This window comes from Ictidomys tridecemlineatus, chromosome 5, assembly GCF_052094955.1.
Source record: "Ictidomys tridecemlineatus isolate mIctTri1 chromosome 5, mIctTri1.hap1, whole genome shotgun sequence".
NCBI lineage: Eukaryota > Metazoa > Chordata > Mammalia > Rodentia > Sciuridae > Ictidomys > Ictidomys tridecemlineatus.
Genome location: NC_135481.1, coordinates 134305914 through 134320814, shown reverse-complemented (window position 1 = coordinate 134320814; position 14901 = coordinate 134305914). Strand labels below are relative to the sequence as shown.

General features: G+C 38.9%; 1 protein-coding gene across 4 annotated transcripts in view; it reads right to left on the bottom strand.

Annotated features, from left to right (window-relative positions):
* The window catches only part of Fsd2 (fibronectin type III and SPRY domain containing 2), a 43008-nt gene that overhangs the window by 18012 nt on the left and 10095 nt on the right, over positions 1–14901 (bottom strand). For 3 of the 4 annotated variants that reach the window (XM_078051114.1, XM_013356340.4, XM_078051115.1), the window contains exons 2-6: positions 10546–11257; positions 10152–10247; positions 7490–7720; positions 6260–6282; positions 4571–4692 (exon numbers count right to left, since the gene is read on the bottom strand). In XM_078051114.1, the coding sequence (XP_077907240.1) occupies positions 4571–4692; positions 6260–6282; positions 7490–7720; positions 10152–10247; positions 10546–11184 (1111 nt within the window). In that variant the 5' untranslated portion in view covers positions 11185–11257. Of the gene's footprint in view, positions 1–4570; positions 4693–6259; positions 6283–7489; positions 7721–10151; positions 10248–10545; positions 11258–12425; positions 12517–14901 lie in introns of those variants that run through there. The other variant, XM_078051113.1, reaches the window with a different exon arrangement.

Here is a 14901-nt window from a genome sequence, read left to right as displayed (position 1 = left end):
GAGACAAAGGCTTTCTGTTTTTCATTTTTAAGTATGAAGTTAGCTGTGGGCTTGTCATAAGTGGCCTTTATTATATTGTGGCACATTCCTAATTTGTTGACCGTTTTATCACAAAAGAGTAAAATGTCAAATATTTTCTTTTCATCTTCTGACATGATCCTGTGATATTTAGCCTTCATTCTGTTAATGTGGTCTATCACATTTATTGATTTGCATATGTTGAACCATTCTTGCATCTCAGAGATAAACCCAGTTGATCATGGGTTTATCTTTCTTTTCTTTTATTTTCTCTCCTTCTCTTTCTTTCTTTCTTTTGTTTCTTTCTTTCTTTCTTCCATCAGATATTGAACCCAAGGGCACTTAACCTCTGAGCCATATCCCCAGTCCTTTTTACATTTTTATTTTGAGACTGGATCTCACTAAGTTGCTTAGAGTCTCACTAAGTTGTTGAGGTTGACTTTGAACTCACTATCCTCACAGGCATGCACCACCAAGCCCAGCATATAATCCTTTAAATGTACTGTTTAATTCAATTTGCTATAATTTTGCTGAAAATCTTTTTTATCTGTGTTCATCAGAGATAGAGATGTGTGATTATTTTGCCCCTTATAGTGCCTTTGGGTGGTAAGAGGGTAACACTGGCCTCATAAATGAATTTCAAAGTGTTTCTCCCTCTTCAATTTTTTGGAAGAGTTTGAGAAGGATTGACATTGATTCTTCTTTAAAATTTGACACTGAAGCCCTCTGGTCATGAGCTTTTCTTCATTGGGAGGTTTTGATTACTGATCTAATCTCCTTACTTGTTAGTATTCTGTTCAGATTTTCCACTTTTTTGGCAGTACTGAGGATTGAACCCAGGGCCTCATGTTTGCTAAGCAGGCACTTCTACCACAGAGCTATAGCCCTGTCTCCAGATTTTCTATCTCTTCATGATTTAGTGTTGGCAGTTTTTATGTTTCAAAGAATTTATCCATTTCTTCTAGGTTACTCAATTTACTAGTGTAGAAATCTTCATAGTATAACTTCATAACTTGTTGCATTTCTGGCCTCAGTTGTAATGTCTCCTCTTTTATTTCTAATTGTATTTATTGGCATTATCTCTCTTTTTAGTCAACTTTGTGTATCTATTCAACTAAGAAACTCTTTCATTAATTTTTTCTATTGCTTTTCTATTTTCTGTTCCATAAATTTTGGCTCTGGTACTTATTATTTCTTTCTTTTTTTACATTTGGAATAGATTGTTCTTTTTCTAGTTCTTTAAGGATTAAAAGATAGGCCTTTTATTTGAGATTCTTCTTTTTTTAAATACTTTTTTAGTTGTCAATGGACCTTTATTTTATGTATTGATATGTGGTGCTGAGAATCAACCCCAGTGCCTCACACATGCTAGGCAAGCACTCTGCCACTGAGCCCCAGCCTCAGCCCTCTTCTTCTTTTTTAATGCAGGTACTTACTGCTGTAAATTTCCTTTATACTACTGCTTTTGCATCCCATGAGTTATGGTATGCTGTGTTTCATTTTCATTTGTTTCATATTTTTTAAATGTCCTTTTTGGTTTCTTCTTTGACCTATTGGTTGTTTAGATGTGTGTTGTTTAATTTCCACATATTTGTGAGTATACACAGGCAAAAAGAATTAATTTTCACCCTTACATTATACTGTACTCAAAAATAAACTCAAAATGTATTAAAGACTTGACTATAAGACCCCAAGCTATAAACTCCTCAAAGAAAACATAAGGGGAAAATTTCTTGACATTGGTCTTGAAATGAATTCTTGGCAAAGGGGCTGGGGTTGTGGCTCAGTAGTAGAGTGCTTGCCTAGCAAATGTGAAACACTGGCTTTGAGTCTCACACCACATAAATAAAGGTACTTTAGTAACTAATAAAATATTTTTTAAAAAGATCTGTTTTTTTTTTTTTTAAAAAAAAAAAAGCACAGGCAAGGGGCTGGGATTGTAGCTTAGTGGTAGAGCTCTTGCTTGCACATGTGAGGTACTGGGTTCGATCCTCAGCACCACATAAAAATAAATAAATAAATAAATAAATGAAGGTATGTTTAAAAACCCACAGGCAATAAAGAAAAAAAATAGACAAATGTCCGACTACACAGCAAAGGAAACAATCAACACAGTGAAATGACATTCTACAGAATGGGATAAACTATTTGCACAGTATTTATCTGATAAAAGACTAATAATCTCCTACAACTCAATAGCAAGCAAACAAACAAACAAAAATAAGCCAGATGAGGTGGTGCACACCTGTAATCCCAATGATTTAGGAGGCTGAGGCAGAAGGATTGCAAGTTCGAGGCCAGCCTGGGCAACTTAGTAAGACCCTGTCTCAAAACAAAAAAAAATTTTTTTAAAGGACTGGAGATATAGCTCAGAGATAGAACATTCCTGGGTTTAATCCCTAGTACTGTATTAAACAAACAAACAATCAAACTCAATCAAATAACTACATTTGAAACGAGCAAAGGAAATGGATAGACATTTCTCCAAAGACATACAAATGGCCACCAAGTATACAAAGAAGGTGTTTAACATCCTTAATCATTAGGGAAAAGCTGATCAAAACCACAGTGACATATCAATCACCTCATTCCTGCTAGGATGACTATTTTCACAATACAGAACACAAAATATAACAAGTATTGGCAAGGAGACAGAGTATTATTGTTATTATATTATTATTTATTTTTTGATATTAGAGATTGAACCCAGAGGCACTTTACCATTGAGCCATTTCCTCAGCCCTTTTTATTTTTTGTTTTGAGACAAGGTCTGGCTAATTTGCTTATGGCTTTGTTAAGTTGCCCAGTCTGCCCTCAAATTTGGGATCCTGCTTCAGCCTCTCAAGTTGCTGAGATTACAGGTATGTGTCACTATGTCCAGCAAATTGGAACCCTTATACACTGTTGGTGGGAATTCAAATTAGTGCAGCCATTGTTAAAAAAAAACAGTATATTAGTTCTACAAAAAACTAAAAATAGAACTGCCTATGCCTGTAGTCCCAGCTATTTGAGAAGCTAAGGCAGGAGGATCACTTGAATCCAGGAGTTTAAGATCAGCCTTGGCAACAGAGTTAAACCATCTGATAAACAAAACAGACAAAAAAAAAAACACAGATGATTCAGCAATCCCACTTTTGGGTATATATTCAAAAAATTGAAATAAGAAATCTCAAAGACTTATTTGCATACCCATGTTCACAGTAGCCAAGATATGGGAACAACCTAAATGTCCATTGATAGATGAATGGATAAAAAAGTATAATAATTATACACAATGGAATATTATTTAGCCTTAAAAAAGAAGAAAGTCTTACCATTTGTGACAACACAGATGAACCTAGAGGACAGCATGCTAAGTAAAATAAGCCAAATACTGCATGATTCCTTTTACATGAAATATCTAAAGTAGTCAAAGTCTTAGAAACAGAGAATAGCATGGTGGTTGCCAAGGAATGGAGGAGGGAGAAATGGAGAATTGTTACTCTGTGGATATTAAGATTCAATTATTAGGGGGCTGGGGTTGTAGCTCAGTGGCAGAGTACTTGCCTAGCATGTGTGAGGCACTGGGTTCAAGACTCAGCACCACATAAAATAAATGAAAGGTATTGTGTCTGTCTACAACTGAAAAAAAATTTTTTAAAGATTCAGTTATGTAAGATGAATATGTTGTAAAGATGTGCTGTCCAATATATGATTTATAGTAAAAAATATGGTATTGTGCACTCTTACTTATATTCAGAGGATAAATCTGATGTTAAATGTACTTTTTTCCTTATTTCTATTGGTGCATTTTAATAGTGGGATTCATTAATATGTTTTCACATAACACACACAGTGTAACAATATAATTTGGTCACTATTTTTCCCTATTACCTTCCCTTCACTCATTTTCTCCCTCCTCCTGGTCCCTTTCCTCTATTCTACTGGTCTCCCTTTAATTTTCATGAGATCCTTGCCTACCCCTACCTTTCTTTTCCTTTTCCCTCTCTACCTTGCATATATGAGAGAAAACATAAGTAACCCTCAGCTTTCTGAGTCTGGTTTACTTGGTTCAACATAATGCTTTAAGTTACATCCATTTTCCTACAAATGACATAATTTCATTCTTCTCTATGGTTGGATAAAACTTCATTGGGTGTATATACCATTTTTTTTTATTTATTCATCTGTTTCTGGACACCTAGACTAGTTGGCTATCTGAGGGGTGGTATAGCAAGATCATATGGTCTTTTGAGGTATACCCATACTGATTTCAATATGATGCTAACTGTTCTTTTTTTTTTAGAGAGAGAGAGAGAGAGAGAGAGAGAGAGAGAGAGAGAGAGAGAGAGAGAATGAATTACATTTATTTTTTAGTTTTCGGCGGACACAACATCTTTGTTTGTATGTGGTGCTGAGGATCGAATCCGGGCCGCACGCATGCCAGGCGAGCGCGCTACCACTTGAGCCACATCCCCAGCCTTGATGCTAACTGTTCTTAACACACACATATTACATATTCTCCTGGAAATCTGAGCTTGCTGTGAAGTATGCACACAGGTAAGATACATACCTGGAATGGTATTAATGGATCCCATCAGCTGCTCCACATCAGAAAAGTCCAAAGTCTGGTCTTCAAAATCAGGCTGTGCAGAGATTTCCACATCTGTTTTGGTTTTTAGGAATTTCCCAAGTCTGTTGATGTTAAAACACATGCACACAAGAATGGAGGGGGGCTGGGCTGTAGTTCATTGGAAGAGTACTTTCCTAGCACGTATGAGGCACTGGTTTCAATTCCCAGCACCACATATAAATAAATAAAAAATAAAGGTCCATGTTAAAAATAAAAAACAGGACTCAGGGGACAATCCTTAGGGTGAATCTATGGTGCTGATCCCTAGTAATAAACTAAAGAGACTACTGAATTTTCATTTATTAACATGCTGCTGGTTTCCTTTAACTATCTGACTTGGTGACCCCCCTAGGAGGTCACCCAATGAGGATGGGTGTGTTTTAGTCAGCTTTTTTGCTGCTATGACTTAAAGACCTGACTGGAAGGAAGAGGAGGAGGAAAAGTTTATTTGGGTGCTCACAGTGTGAGAGGTCTCAATCCATAGAAAGCAGGCTCCATTCCTTAGGGCTCAAGGTGAGGTTGAACATCATGGCAGAAGAGTGTGGCAGAGGGAAGTGGCTCACATGATCAGAAAGCCAAGGAAGATCTCCACTTGCCAGATACAAATATAAATCCCAAAGCCACAGCCCCATTACCCCACCTGCCTTCAGTTACCATTCAATTAATCCCATTGGGTGATTAAAACACTGATTGTGTTAAGGATCTCATAACCCAATTATTTCTTCTCTGAACCTCTTGCATTGTCTCACTCGTGAGTTTCTAGGGGACACCTCACATCCAAACCATAACAATGTGGGATTGGTTTATGCCTACAAGGGGAATGAGAAAATATAGGATTTTGTCAGAGGTTTTGGGAGGACATCTTCTGATGAGATGCATCTCCACACCTTCTGGTGGATCTCAGAATCTAAACTGGAAACCCCCACACCCACATTACCTCAGGCCCCAAAAGGTACAGAGGGTTCAGACCCTAGGTGCTTTCTCTCCACTTGGCCAAGTACCCTCAAGTTGCTAATCTTGGGTCTTCTCAACCTACTTCCTGGCAGACACAGATTTTTAAGTGGCAAAGCCAGAATTTTAAACCACGTCTATTTTTGCTCAAACCCTGTGTATAACCCTGACATAATTAAGTTTGTGTGTTCACATTGCTTTATAGACATTGTCTTACTAGGTTTTCACAAAACTACCCTTGTTTGTACATAGGGAAAGTGGGTCTTTAGACTGGTTGGACCTGCCCACAGTCCTGGGATAGCAGGGCCTGAATTCCCACCTGTCTGATTCTAAGTGTGTGCATTCTGCAGCCTCACAGTCTGTGTCCTAGAACATCTGGGGATGATGGAAGTACTCTACAGATCTCAGTCCTCCTGATAAAATGAGGGGTTTATGGAGGAGATTTGATCACAGATGAGCTGGCTGGGCCTCAACATTACATGCTCCTTCCAGCCATAAGATTCTGAAATTCAATACTAGAGGGCCCTCATGATCCCACACCATCATTCTGAAGCCAGTGCTATTTTACCCATAGGATCAGGCACAGAAGCTAAAACTAGAAGCATATAACCCAGTGGAACTGAGCCTAGAGGTGAAAGGAACAGAAAACAAAAATAGATGTTAGAACAAAAGTATTACCTGTCAGCCATAGCCACTGCATCCTACAAAGGAAGGGAAAAGGAAAAAAAAAGTAACTGGACTTTGGAAATAAATTTCCTTTTAAAATTGTATATGTTTTTAAAAAACTTGGAAATTAGGAAAAGGAAAAAAATCAGCTATACCCACATCCTAACAAAGCCACACTTATACCTGTGTGTTTTTCTTTACACTATTGCTTCTCCCCATCAATAGTATGTAAGCACTTTTCATGTCACAAATGGTCTTTTGGACCATTGATTTGAGAGACTGCAAACAATTCATTGAATGGACACTCCATCATTTACTTAACTGTTCCTCTATTGTTGGACATTGGTTGCTTCCAATCTTTTATCATAAATAGTGGTGAATAAAATAATTTCATGTGTATCACCCTCCACATTCTGGATTGTGTCTTTGAGACACAGTAGCACTGTGGAACAATTGATTCAAAAGGTATTAAGTGTTTATGGCTCTCATGGGGCCTTCAAATTGTTCTCTGGCTTTATTCATGGACCCATGTCTGGAAGGAAAGAGGTGTGACTTGGCTTTGAGGGGCAACTGTGGGCTTGGACAATGTCGGAGAACACACCCAGTAACTAGGAGGCTGGAGGTCCCTTCCCCACATCCTGAATACCACATCTACCCCATAGTCCTATGGGGCCTTATGAGGAAAAGGGACCCTACCTCTGACTGACATTTAAATTCCCACAGCCCTGCATGGGGCTCAGATCAAGTTTAATTCAACTGAAATAAAATTAAGAAATGGATTTTTTAAGTTCATGTCTGAGTTTATGAAGTAAAATTTATAATTACTACTCTTGTAATGGAAATTTAAGGTAACCTTTTATCCTGGACAACTTTTTCCCAGAGCTCCAAGAGACCATCTCAGGTGACCATAAAATGCTCAGTACACTATTTTTGCTCAGCTCCAGGTTAAGGGGACAGATCTCTGGGTAACCAGAACAGGAACAAAGACTGGTGCTACCTCAACAATGATAGAGGGGAAGGGTCAGTTGTATATGAGCCAGCTTGGCCATCATGGCAAAACTATGCAGAAAGAAGGAGTGACAGTTTTTCCATCATGAATACCCAATGGAATCAAATGAATGCTGACCATAAAAGTCAACTCCAATATCTCCAGATGGAGAGAGAACAGCCTAACCTTCCCTAACCATAATTGTCATTTCAGTTCATGATTTCATTTCTTTCCTGTTTCATTTCATTACTGACCTTTAAGAAATCAACCTTCTCCTCATGACACATCTCCTCTATTGTTTCCATCAGTTCTTTACAGGTGTCAAGGTTCTCTCCACAGCTGACCAGTTGTCCATACAAGGCTTCCAGCTTCTCTTTCTTTTTCTGCCCTAGAGTTTGTATTTTTTCTTCATATTTTTGAGCCAGCGTTTCCAAGATCTCATTGTAATGTAACTCAAAGTTTTGTTCTTGTCTTCCAAAATTCTCCTGTAAGACAGTTGATCATTGAAGGGCATGTGATGTTGACTAGAGTCGTTAGGAGTAGGAAAATACATCCTCTCAGAGCTGTTTTAGTCCCTCTGTTCCTCTGCTTTGTCATCTATTGTCCTGATGCTGGGGTGAATGCTTGGGGGGGGGTCTCCTCCTAGATTCCCAAGAATAATCTTACAAAAAAGCACTGCTGTCTTTCCTGGTGGCATTTTTTAATTCTCTCCAGTTTCAGCTATCTCCTATCACCTTGACAACCAGCCAGGGAGATTATCAATGATGAATCAGCCTGTTACCGGAAACTTTGACCTTAAGGTGGAAATGCTTGCCCTGAGAGATCCCCACCTATCATTCCCTCCTGAGCTCTTGATATCTCATTTTCACTTCCTCATATTTGAATCTTACAAACATCAAAATTCCATCTACTGGGATCATACAACTAGGGGAAAGAGGAATAAGCACTGTAGCTAGGTGGCACTCCCTGAAGGATGAGAAAATGTAGGAAGCAGAAGAGTAGGTACCTATAGCATTTAATCCAGGAGCACAATACTTGAAAAATAGTAAGTAGAGCATGTTGGCTTCTGGTTCCTATTACTTATCTTGGAAACACAGAAGAGTTTTGTGGGTTTTGACTGATGCCATTCTTGTCAGATGATGAGGACATTTCTGAAGAAGCTCTTATCAATCATTCAGAGTCATTAATGAACACCTACTATGTGCATAAGACTTGCTAAAAATGGTGAGAGAAAGCAATAGATGACTCCCCAGTGTGAATTATAAAAGATGGCCTGGAGTCCTCTCTGAAGATGAAGATACTCTGATCTGTGAAAAGCTGGCAGAACAATATATAATGAGTTTTGTCCTCATACCCCTCCTACTACCTCTAATACCCTCTGCTTTGAAGGGGAAGCTTTGCCCCTTGTGTCTTTCACAGGGGATTAAGACAATAGTTCTCTTCCCTTTTAAGGTTGAGGTTGAAGCCCTCTTAATCCATGTGAGGTGATCCTGTTGATAATCTGGTGCTGCATTAATAGAAGTAGAACATCCACATGAAGAGGAGAAGGAAAGTTCTATAGTCCTCAACCCTGGTCTACTTTGGTAGGAAGAGTTGGTCAGGCTCTGGTATTGCATTGAAATGCTATGTACCTACTAGGGCGCACCCAGAGAAGCATTAATTTTATGAGAATTAGATAGCAAAAAAGGTAAAAAAAACAACAACAAACAAACAAATACACTTATCTAAGACAGAACGGGTGTCTTGCAATGGCCTGTTGAGGCAGGCCTAGAAAACGGGGGACAGCCTTGTTCTAGCTCTAGGGGCTAATCTAATCCATGAGCAGAGTTACAGAAGAGCAGCTTCTAGCTCAGTAATCTTGGCTCCTGGATCAAGAGCTCACAGTCTTCCCTATTTCAGAATGGGCAAGGAGACAGGCCTCAAAGGATGGGATGTCCCTTCCAAATTCGGCATGCTAAATTCATAGTTTCTCAAGAAAATCTACAAAATAGCTAACCAGAAAGAGAAAACACATTAACTTATTTTTTGAAACCCATGTAAAGCTAACAATGTCTGTGTTTGAGCAGTGATAACTGGCAGAATGAGCATTTTACCTCATAAAACAACTAAAAACTCTTCAACAGTCCACACCTGACTTTATGTGGTAAACATGATAGGTACCCAAAGGCCTGTAAGTAACAATCCCCAAGAACAAGGAACCCTGCCATGTCTGGTGTCATAGCCAGTGCATCAGGTACCACCCAGTGTGTGAGGAGGAGGAAGAGGAAGAGAAAAAGGAAGAGAAGGGGGAAAAGGAGGAGGAGAAGATGAAGGAAGAGAAAGAGAGTAAGGAAAAAGAGAAGGAGTGGAGGAAGAGGAAAAGGACACCACAACAAGAACAACAAGCAAGCAAAAAAACAAGGGCAAAAGAAAGCTGTTCCCTTCTTTGACACCAGAGTGCAAATGTTTATCTGTCACTACCTGGTTGACACCATCACGAAGTGTCTTTGTTAAAAAAGTATGGGAGTTCTAAACCACATGCAATTGGTGATTAGGGTAAAGAGACACAGGGAGAAAAAGTAGCCTGTGAAGAAGCAGGACTGCAACAGGGAGATTCTTCCCTCTTTTATCCATACAACAAAAATATAAAGTGCCTGCTTTGAAACATACCTTAGAGTGGGACTGGGGATGAACAAATGCAGAAGACCAAGCCTCCTCACTCAGAGCACACAACTCAGTAGGGAATGCTTACAGGTAATCAGTACCACCAGGCTTATGGCTTGGTGCTGGGAGAGGTCAGAGGAAGGGCAAGGGGAGGGGGCAGTACTGACACCTCACATTTTAAAGAAAAGACTCTCTAACTTCTATTAGAAACAGTTGCTTGCTCGGTCACTGATGGAAGCCATGTGTTGCCAAGGTCATCAGCCACACTCTTACCTCCACGGTGATGAAAACCTCTTCCAAGTGACTTGCAAAATTTTCCATCTCAATAATCTGCTTTTCCAATTTGTACATGTTTTTGTGAATTTCATCCTGTCCAACAAGCATCACAAAGAAGGTGTTAATGCTGGGCTAGGGTTGTGGCTCATCGGTAGACCACTCTCCTAGCATGTGCGAGGCCTGGGTTCGATCCTCAGCACCACATTAAAAAAAATAATAATAAAGGTATTGTGTCCGAATACAACTAAAAAATAAATATATATTTTTAAAAAGGTGTTAATGCTACATCTGCTCGCCATCTCTCTTGGGGAAGGCATTTTAGATTTATTCCCTGTCTCTTCTCAAGACACAAATGTGACATCAAAACAGAGGACTCAGGAGATCTATTTACCTTGGCACTTTCCAGTGCTTTATTGAGAGGGGTCACTTCATGCTCCTTGTGTTCATCAAAAGCCTTCTCAACAGCTCTGATTGGAGTTTTGCAAGTGACACAAAAAACATCCTCAGCTTCTTCTTCGTCTTCCTCCTCTGGGATAACGTAGCATTCGTACTCTTCACTGGAACGGCCATGGGCATACCTGTAGGCTTCCCGCAAGTCCTGGCACTGGCCAGCCAAGCCCCACCCTCCATAACCCAGGTCCTCAGCCTCAGCTGCCTCTCCTCCAAGTCTCCAGTCTCTCTGCTCCCTAGTTGGGTCTCTCCTCTTCATACCATAAGGAAGATATCCAGAAACTCCCATTCTGCTTTCCTCAACAAACTCATCCCCTAACTCCTGTTCATCTTCAAGTCCATATAAATGGACAAGATCATCCACTTCCTCTTGAAGGTCTCTTTGAATCTTCCTTTCCCCTGCCCCTCTTGGGTCCTTGGTCATTTCAGCTTGGACTACTTCTCTTCTCATTCTAGTGTTTTCTTGTGGAATGATCTGCATTCTGTCTTCAGAGTCATACAGATCCATGTTATAAAAGTGGAAGTCCTTAGGGGCAGTAGACCTGTCCAGCCCAGGTTCCTCCCCAGCTTCCTCCTCCATTGTTACTCTGGAAACTCTAGGAAGTATCTTTGAACAATCCTTCCTGGACAGTTAATAGTGAATATCTTAGATCCTACAACACAAAAACAAGGGAAAAATCAATGCCTGAGAAGGTCATATCTTTGGTTTCTACTACTTCGCACAAAATATTTTTTTAAAAAAAATTATCTGAGCAGGGCTGGAGTTGTGGCTCAGATGTAGAGCACTTGCCTAGCACATGTGAGGCACTGGGTTTGAGCCACATAAATAAAATAAAGTTATTATGTCCATCTATAATTGAAAATATATATTTTTTTTTAAAAAAGGAAAGCTATGATTTCTCTGGGAGGGTGGACTTTCTAAGCTTTAAGAGAAGAAATTTAAAGAGAAATGTCAATAGATTTGACTAACAAAAGACTCCTATGCATTAAAAAAAGCCTAAAACCTATAGCTGGGGTTGTGGCTCAGTGGTAGAGTGCTTGCCTAGCATGTGTGAGGTGTTGGGTTTAATCCTCACCATCACATAAACACAAAATAAAGGTATGTGTCTACCTACAACTACAAAATAAATATTTTTTAAAAAGCCTAAAACTTCAAAGAGAAAATAATGGGAAGAGTTTCAGGATATAATTTTATTTTGTTGTTTTTCTTTATTTTACAGTATTAGGGATTGAACCCCATGGTACTTCACCACTGAGCCACATCCCTAGCCCTTTTTGTTTTTTTATTTTTAAGTAGGGTCTCACTAAGTTGCTGAGACTGACCTCAAACTTGTGATCCTCTTGCCTCAGCCTCATGAGTCACTGCAATTAAAGATGTACATCACCACAGCCAGCTATTTATTGTTACTATTTGGGGGGTTAAACTCAGAGGTACTCAGCCACTGAGCCACATCCTCATCCCTTTTTTTGCATTCTATTTAGAGGCAGAGTCTCACTGAGTTGCTTAGTGCCTCGCTGTTGCTGAGGATGGCTTTGAACTTGCAATCCTCCTGCCTCAGCCTCCCCAGCTGCTGGGATTACAGGCGTGCACCTCCGCGCCTAGCTTAACTATTCAGTTTTAAAATGTGTGTAACTCATTGAAAAATTAAGATCTAAATAGATGAATGTACAAGGATAATTCACAGGATTATTACTTTTTATATATTAGCTATAAAAAATATTTGAAAAGCTGTCCATACTTATGAGTGACAGAGAACAAATAAATAAGAAGTCATTTTGCCTTTCCAGTTTGTAAATATTTTTAAAATATAAAAATGATACCTGAGGGGCTGTGGTTGTGGCTCAGCAGTAGAGTACATGCCTAGCACATTCAAGGCCCTGGGTTTGATCCTCAGCACTACATAAAAATAAATAAATAAAATAAGGGTACTGTGTCTAATTAGGAAATAAAAAATATTAAAAAAAAATAATACCTCAGGGGCTGGGGTTGTGGCTCAGGGGCAGAGTTCTTGCCTAGCATGTTCAAGGTTCTGGGTTCGATCCTCAGCACCACATAAAAATAAAATAAAGATGTTGTGTCCAGTGAAAAACTAAAAAATAAATATTAATAAATTCTCTCTCTCTCTTTATAAATAAATAAATAAAATGAAGGTATTGTGTCCATCTATAACTAAAAAATAAATGTTGTAAAAAAAATGATACCTGAAGCTGGGTGAGAGTATGATGAGATGAACACCATCATGTGCTACTGATTAGAATGTCCCCACATCTGGAGAACAAATTTGGCAATGGTCTTATTTTTTAGCCTAGCAATCCTCTTTTGGAATTCAAGGGGAAACCCCACATACATAGAAAGCATTTATTTCTATATATAAAAGTCCACAACAAAAAAAATTAAAATAACAAAACACCTTTTTAAAGTCTTAATGGTTAAGAGAACAGTTAAGAAAACAAGAATATATATACACTGTACAGAATACAAATCATCCTCAAAACACTTACAGAGAACAAATAATTACTTAGAAAAAGACTTATAGTAGTATTAAATAAAATGAACATAATTTTCACTATATGTAATGCCCACTATTTTAATGGTCTAGAAAAATAACAACAATAATAATAGTGCTGGATGCAGTGGCTCAAACCTGTAATCCTAGTAGCTCCAGAGGCTGAGGCAGGAAGATTGTAAGTTCAAAGCCAGCCTCATCAACTTAGTGAGGCCCTGAACAATTTAGTGAGACCTTTTCTCAAAATAAAAAATTAAAAGGGTTGGGGTTATAGCTCATAGCACCCCTGCAAAACCAAAACACTATAATAGTAATAGTAAATACACTATTACTAGCTGCTACTTATTAAAAAGCATTTTCTATGTGCTCTTTCTGCACTATGCAGTATATATATATATAGTAATATCCTCCCTCAACCCTATGTGGTAGGGCCGGTATTATACCCATTTTATAGAAGAGGAAACTGTGGTTCCAAGAGGGGATCTCAGGCAAGAGCACAGTAAGTTGTTGAACAGGGATTTGAGCCTTAGTCTATATGGCAGCCAGGAGACAGATATCCAACTACAGGGAACATAATTAACGAGAGATTTCAGTTTTTCTCTAAAACCTATTGTCAAGTTGCACAAAGGACACACTCCTCACAAACAGCTACCATCCAATGACAAAGTGCGTAAGTCAGTGTTTTTTTAAAGAGAGAGAGAATTTTTTTAATATTTATTTTTCAGTTTTCGGTGGACACAACATCTTTATTTTCTTTTTATGTGGTGCTGAGGATCGAACCCAGCGCCCCGCACATGTCAGGCGACCGTGTTACCGCATGAGCCACATCCTCAGCCCAATGGTTTTTAATATATTCACATACGTGTTCAGTAGTCACTGGCACTTTTAGAACATTTTATGCCCTTAAATAGAAACTCTGTACCTTTTTAGTAATCATCCCTAGATTTTCCCCAGCCTAAGCAAACACTAATCTACTTTCTATCTCTACTGATTTTCCTGTTTGGACATTTTACATAAATGGAATTTTATAATATATGATCCCGAGTGCTCCAGTAGTGCAATTAACACATGGTACTTAGATATCATATATTTAGCATATAGTATATATATATACTATATCTTAGATATAATGTATATAAGTATATTTTGTGACTGGCTTTTTTCACTTAGCATAATGTTTTCAAGATTCATCCATGTTGTAGCACACACATATTAGCATCACACACACACACACACACACAGAGAAGTTTTTCAAATATTCTAGATCTTAGCCTATTTATTACTGGATTCTTCATTTAAAAAATATTTTCCCCTATATTTAGTGTGAGGATGGCCTTAGGCCTGAGCCTAAGCAACTCCATTTTTAAAACTCCAGTTTGAAACCTGCAGTCTCACCAGCCATACCCACAGAGCCCTCCAGGATGGCCTCAAACAAGTTTCTTCCTCTCACCCTGATAAACAGAGTGAAGCCCCTGGCAGGCTGTCCTCACCTGATAAGAAGGAAAGGCTAGAAGATCAGGGTAGAGACCACCAGACCAGATGTTTCTGACCCCAGGGTAAATGATGTCACTGAGAAATCCAGTGGTAAGCTGATAAGGATTAAAAGGGGATCAAAAGACCCAAAATTTAGTATAAAAGAGCAAATGAACAGGGATTCAGCCAGCCAAAACAAGGATGCACTCAAGCTGGAGAGCCTGATGAGGACCTGACATCCCATTACTTGTCATTGTTCCTGATCCTCTGCGTGATCCTCACTGCTCTCAAACTCTACCGCCTTGTCTGGACTCTGG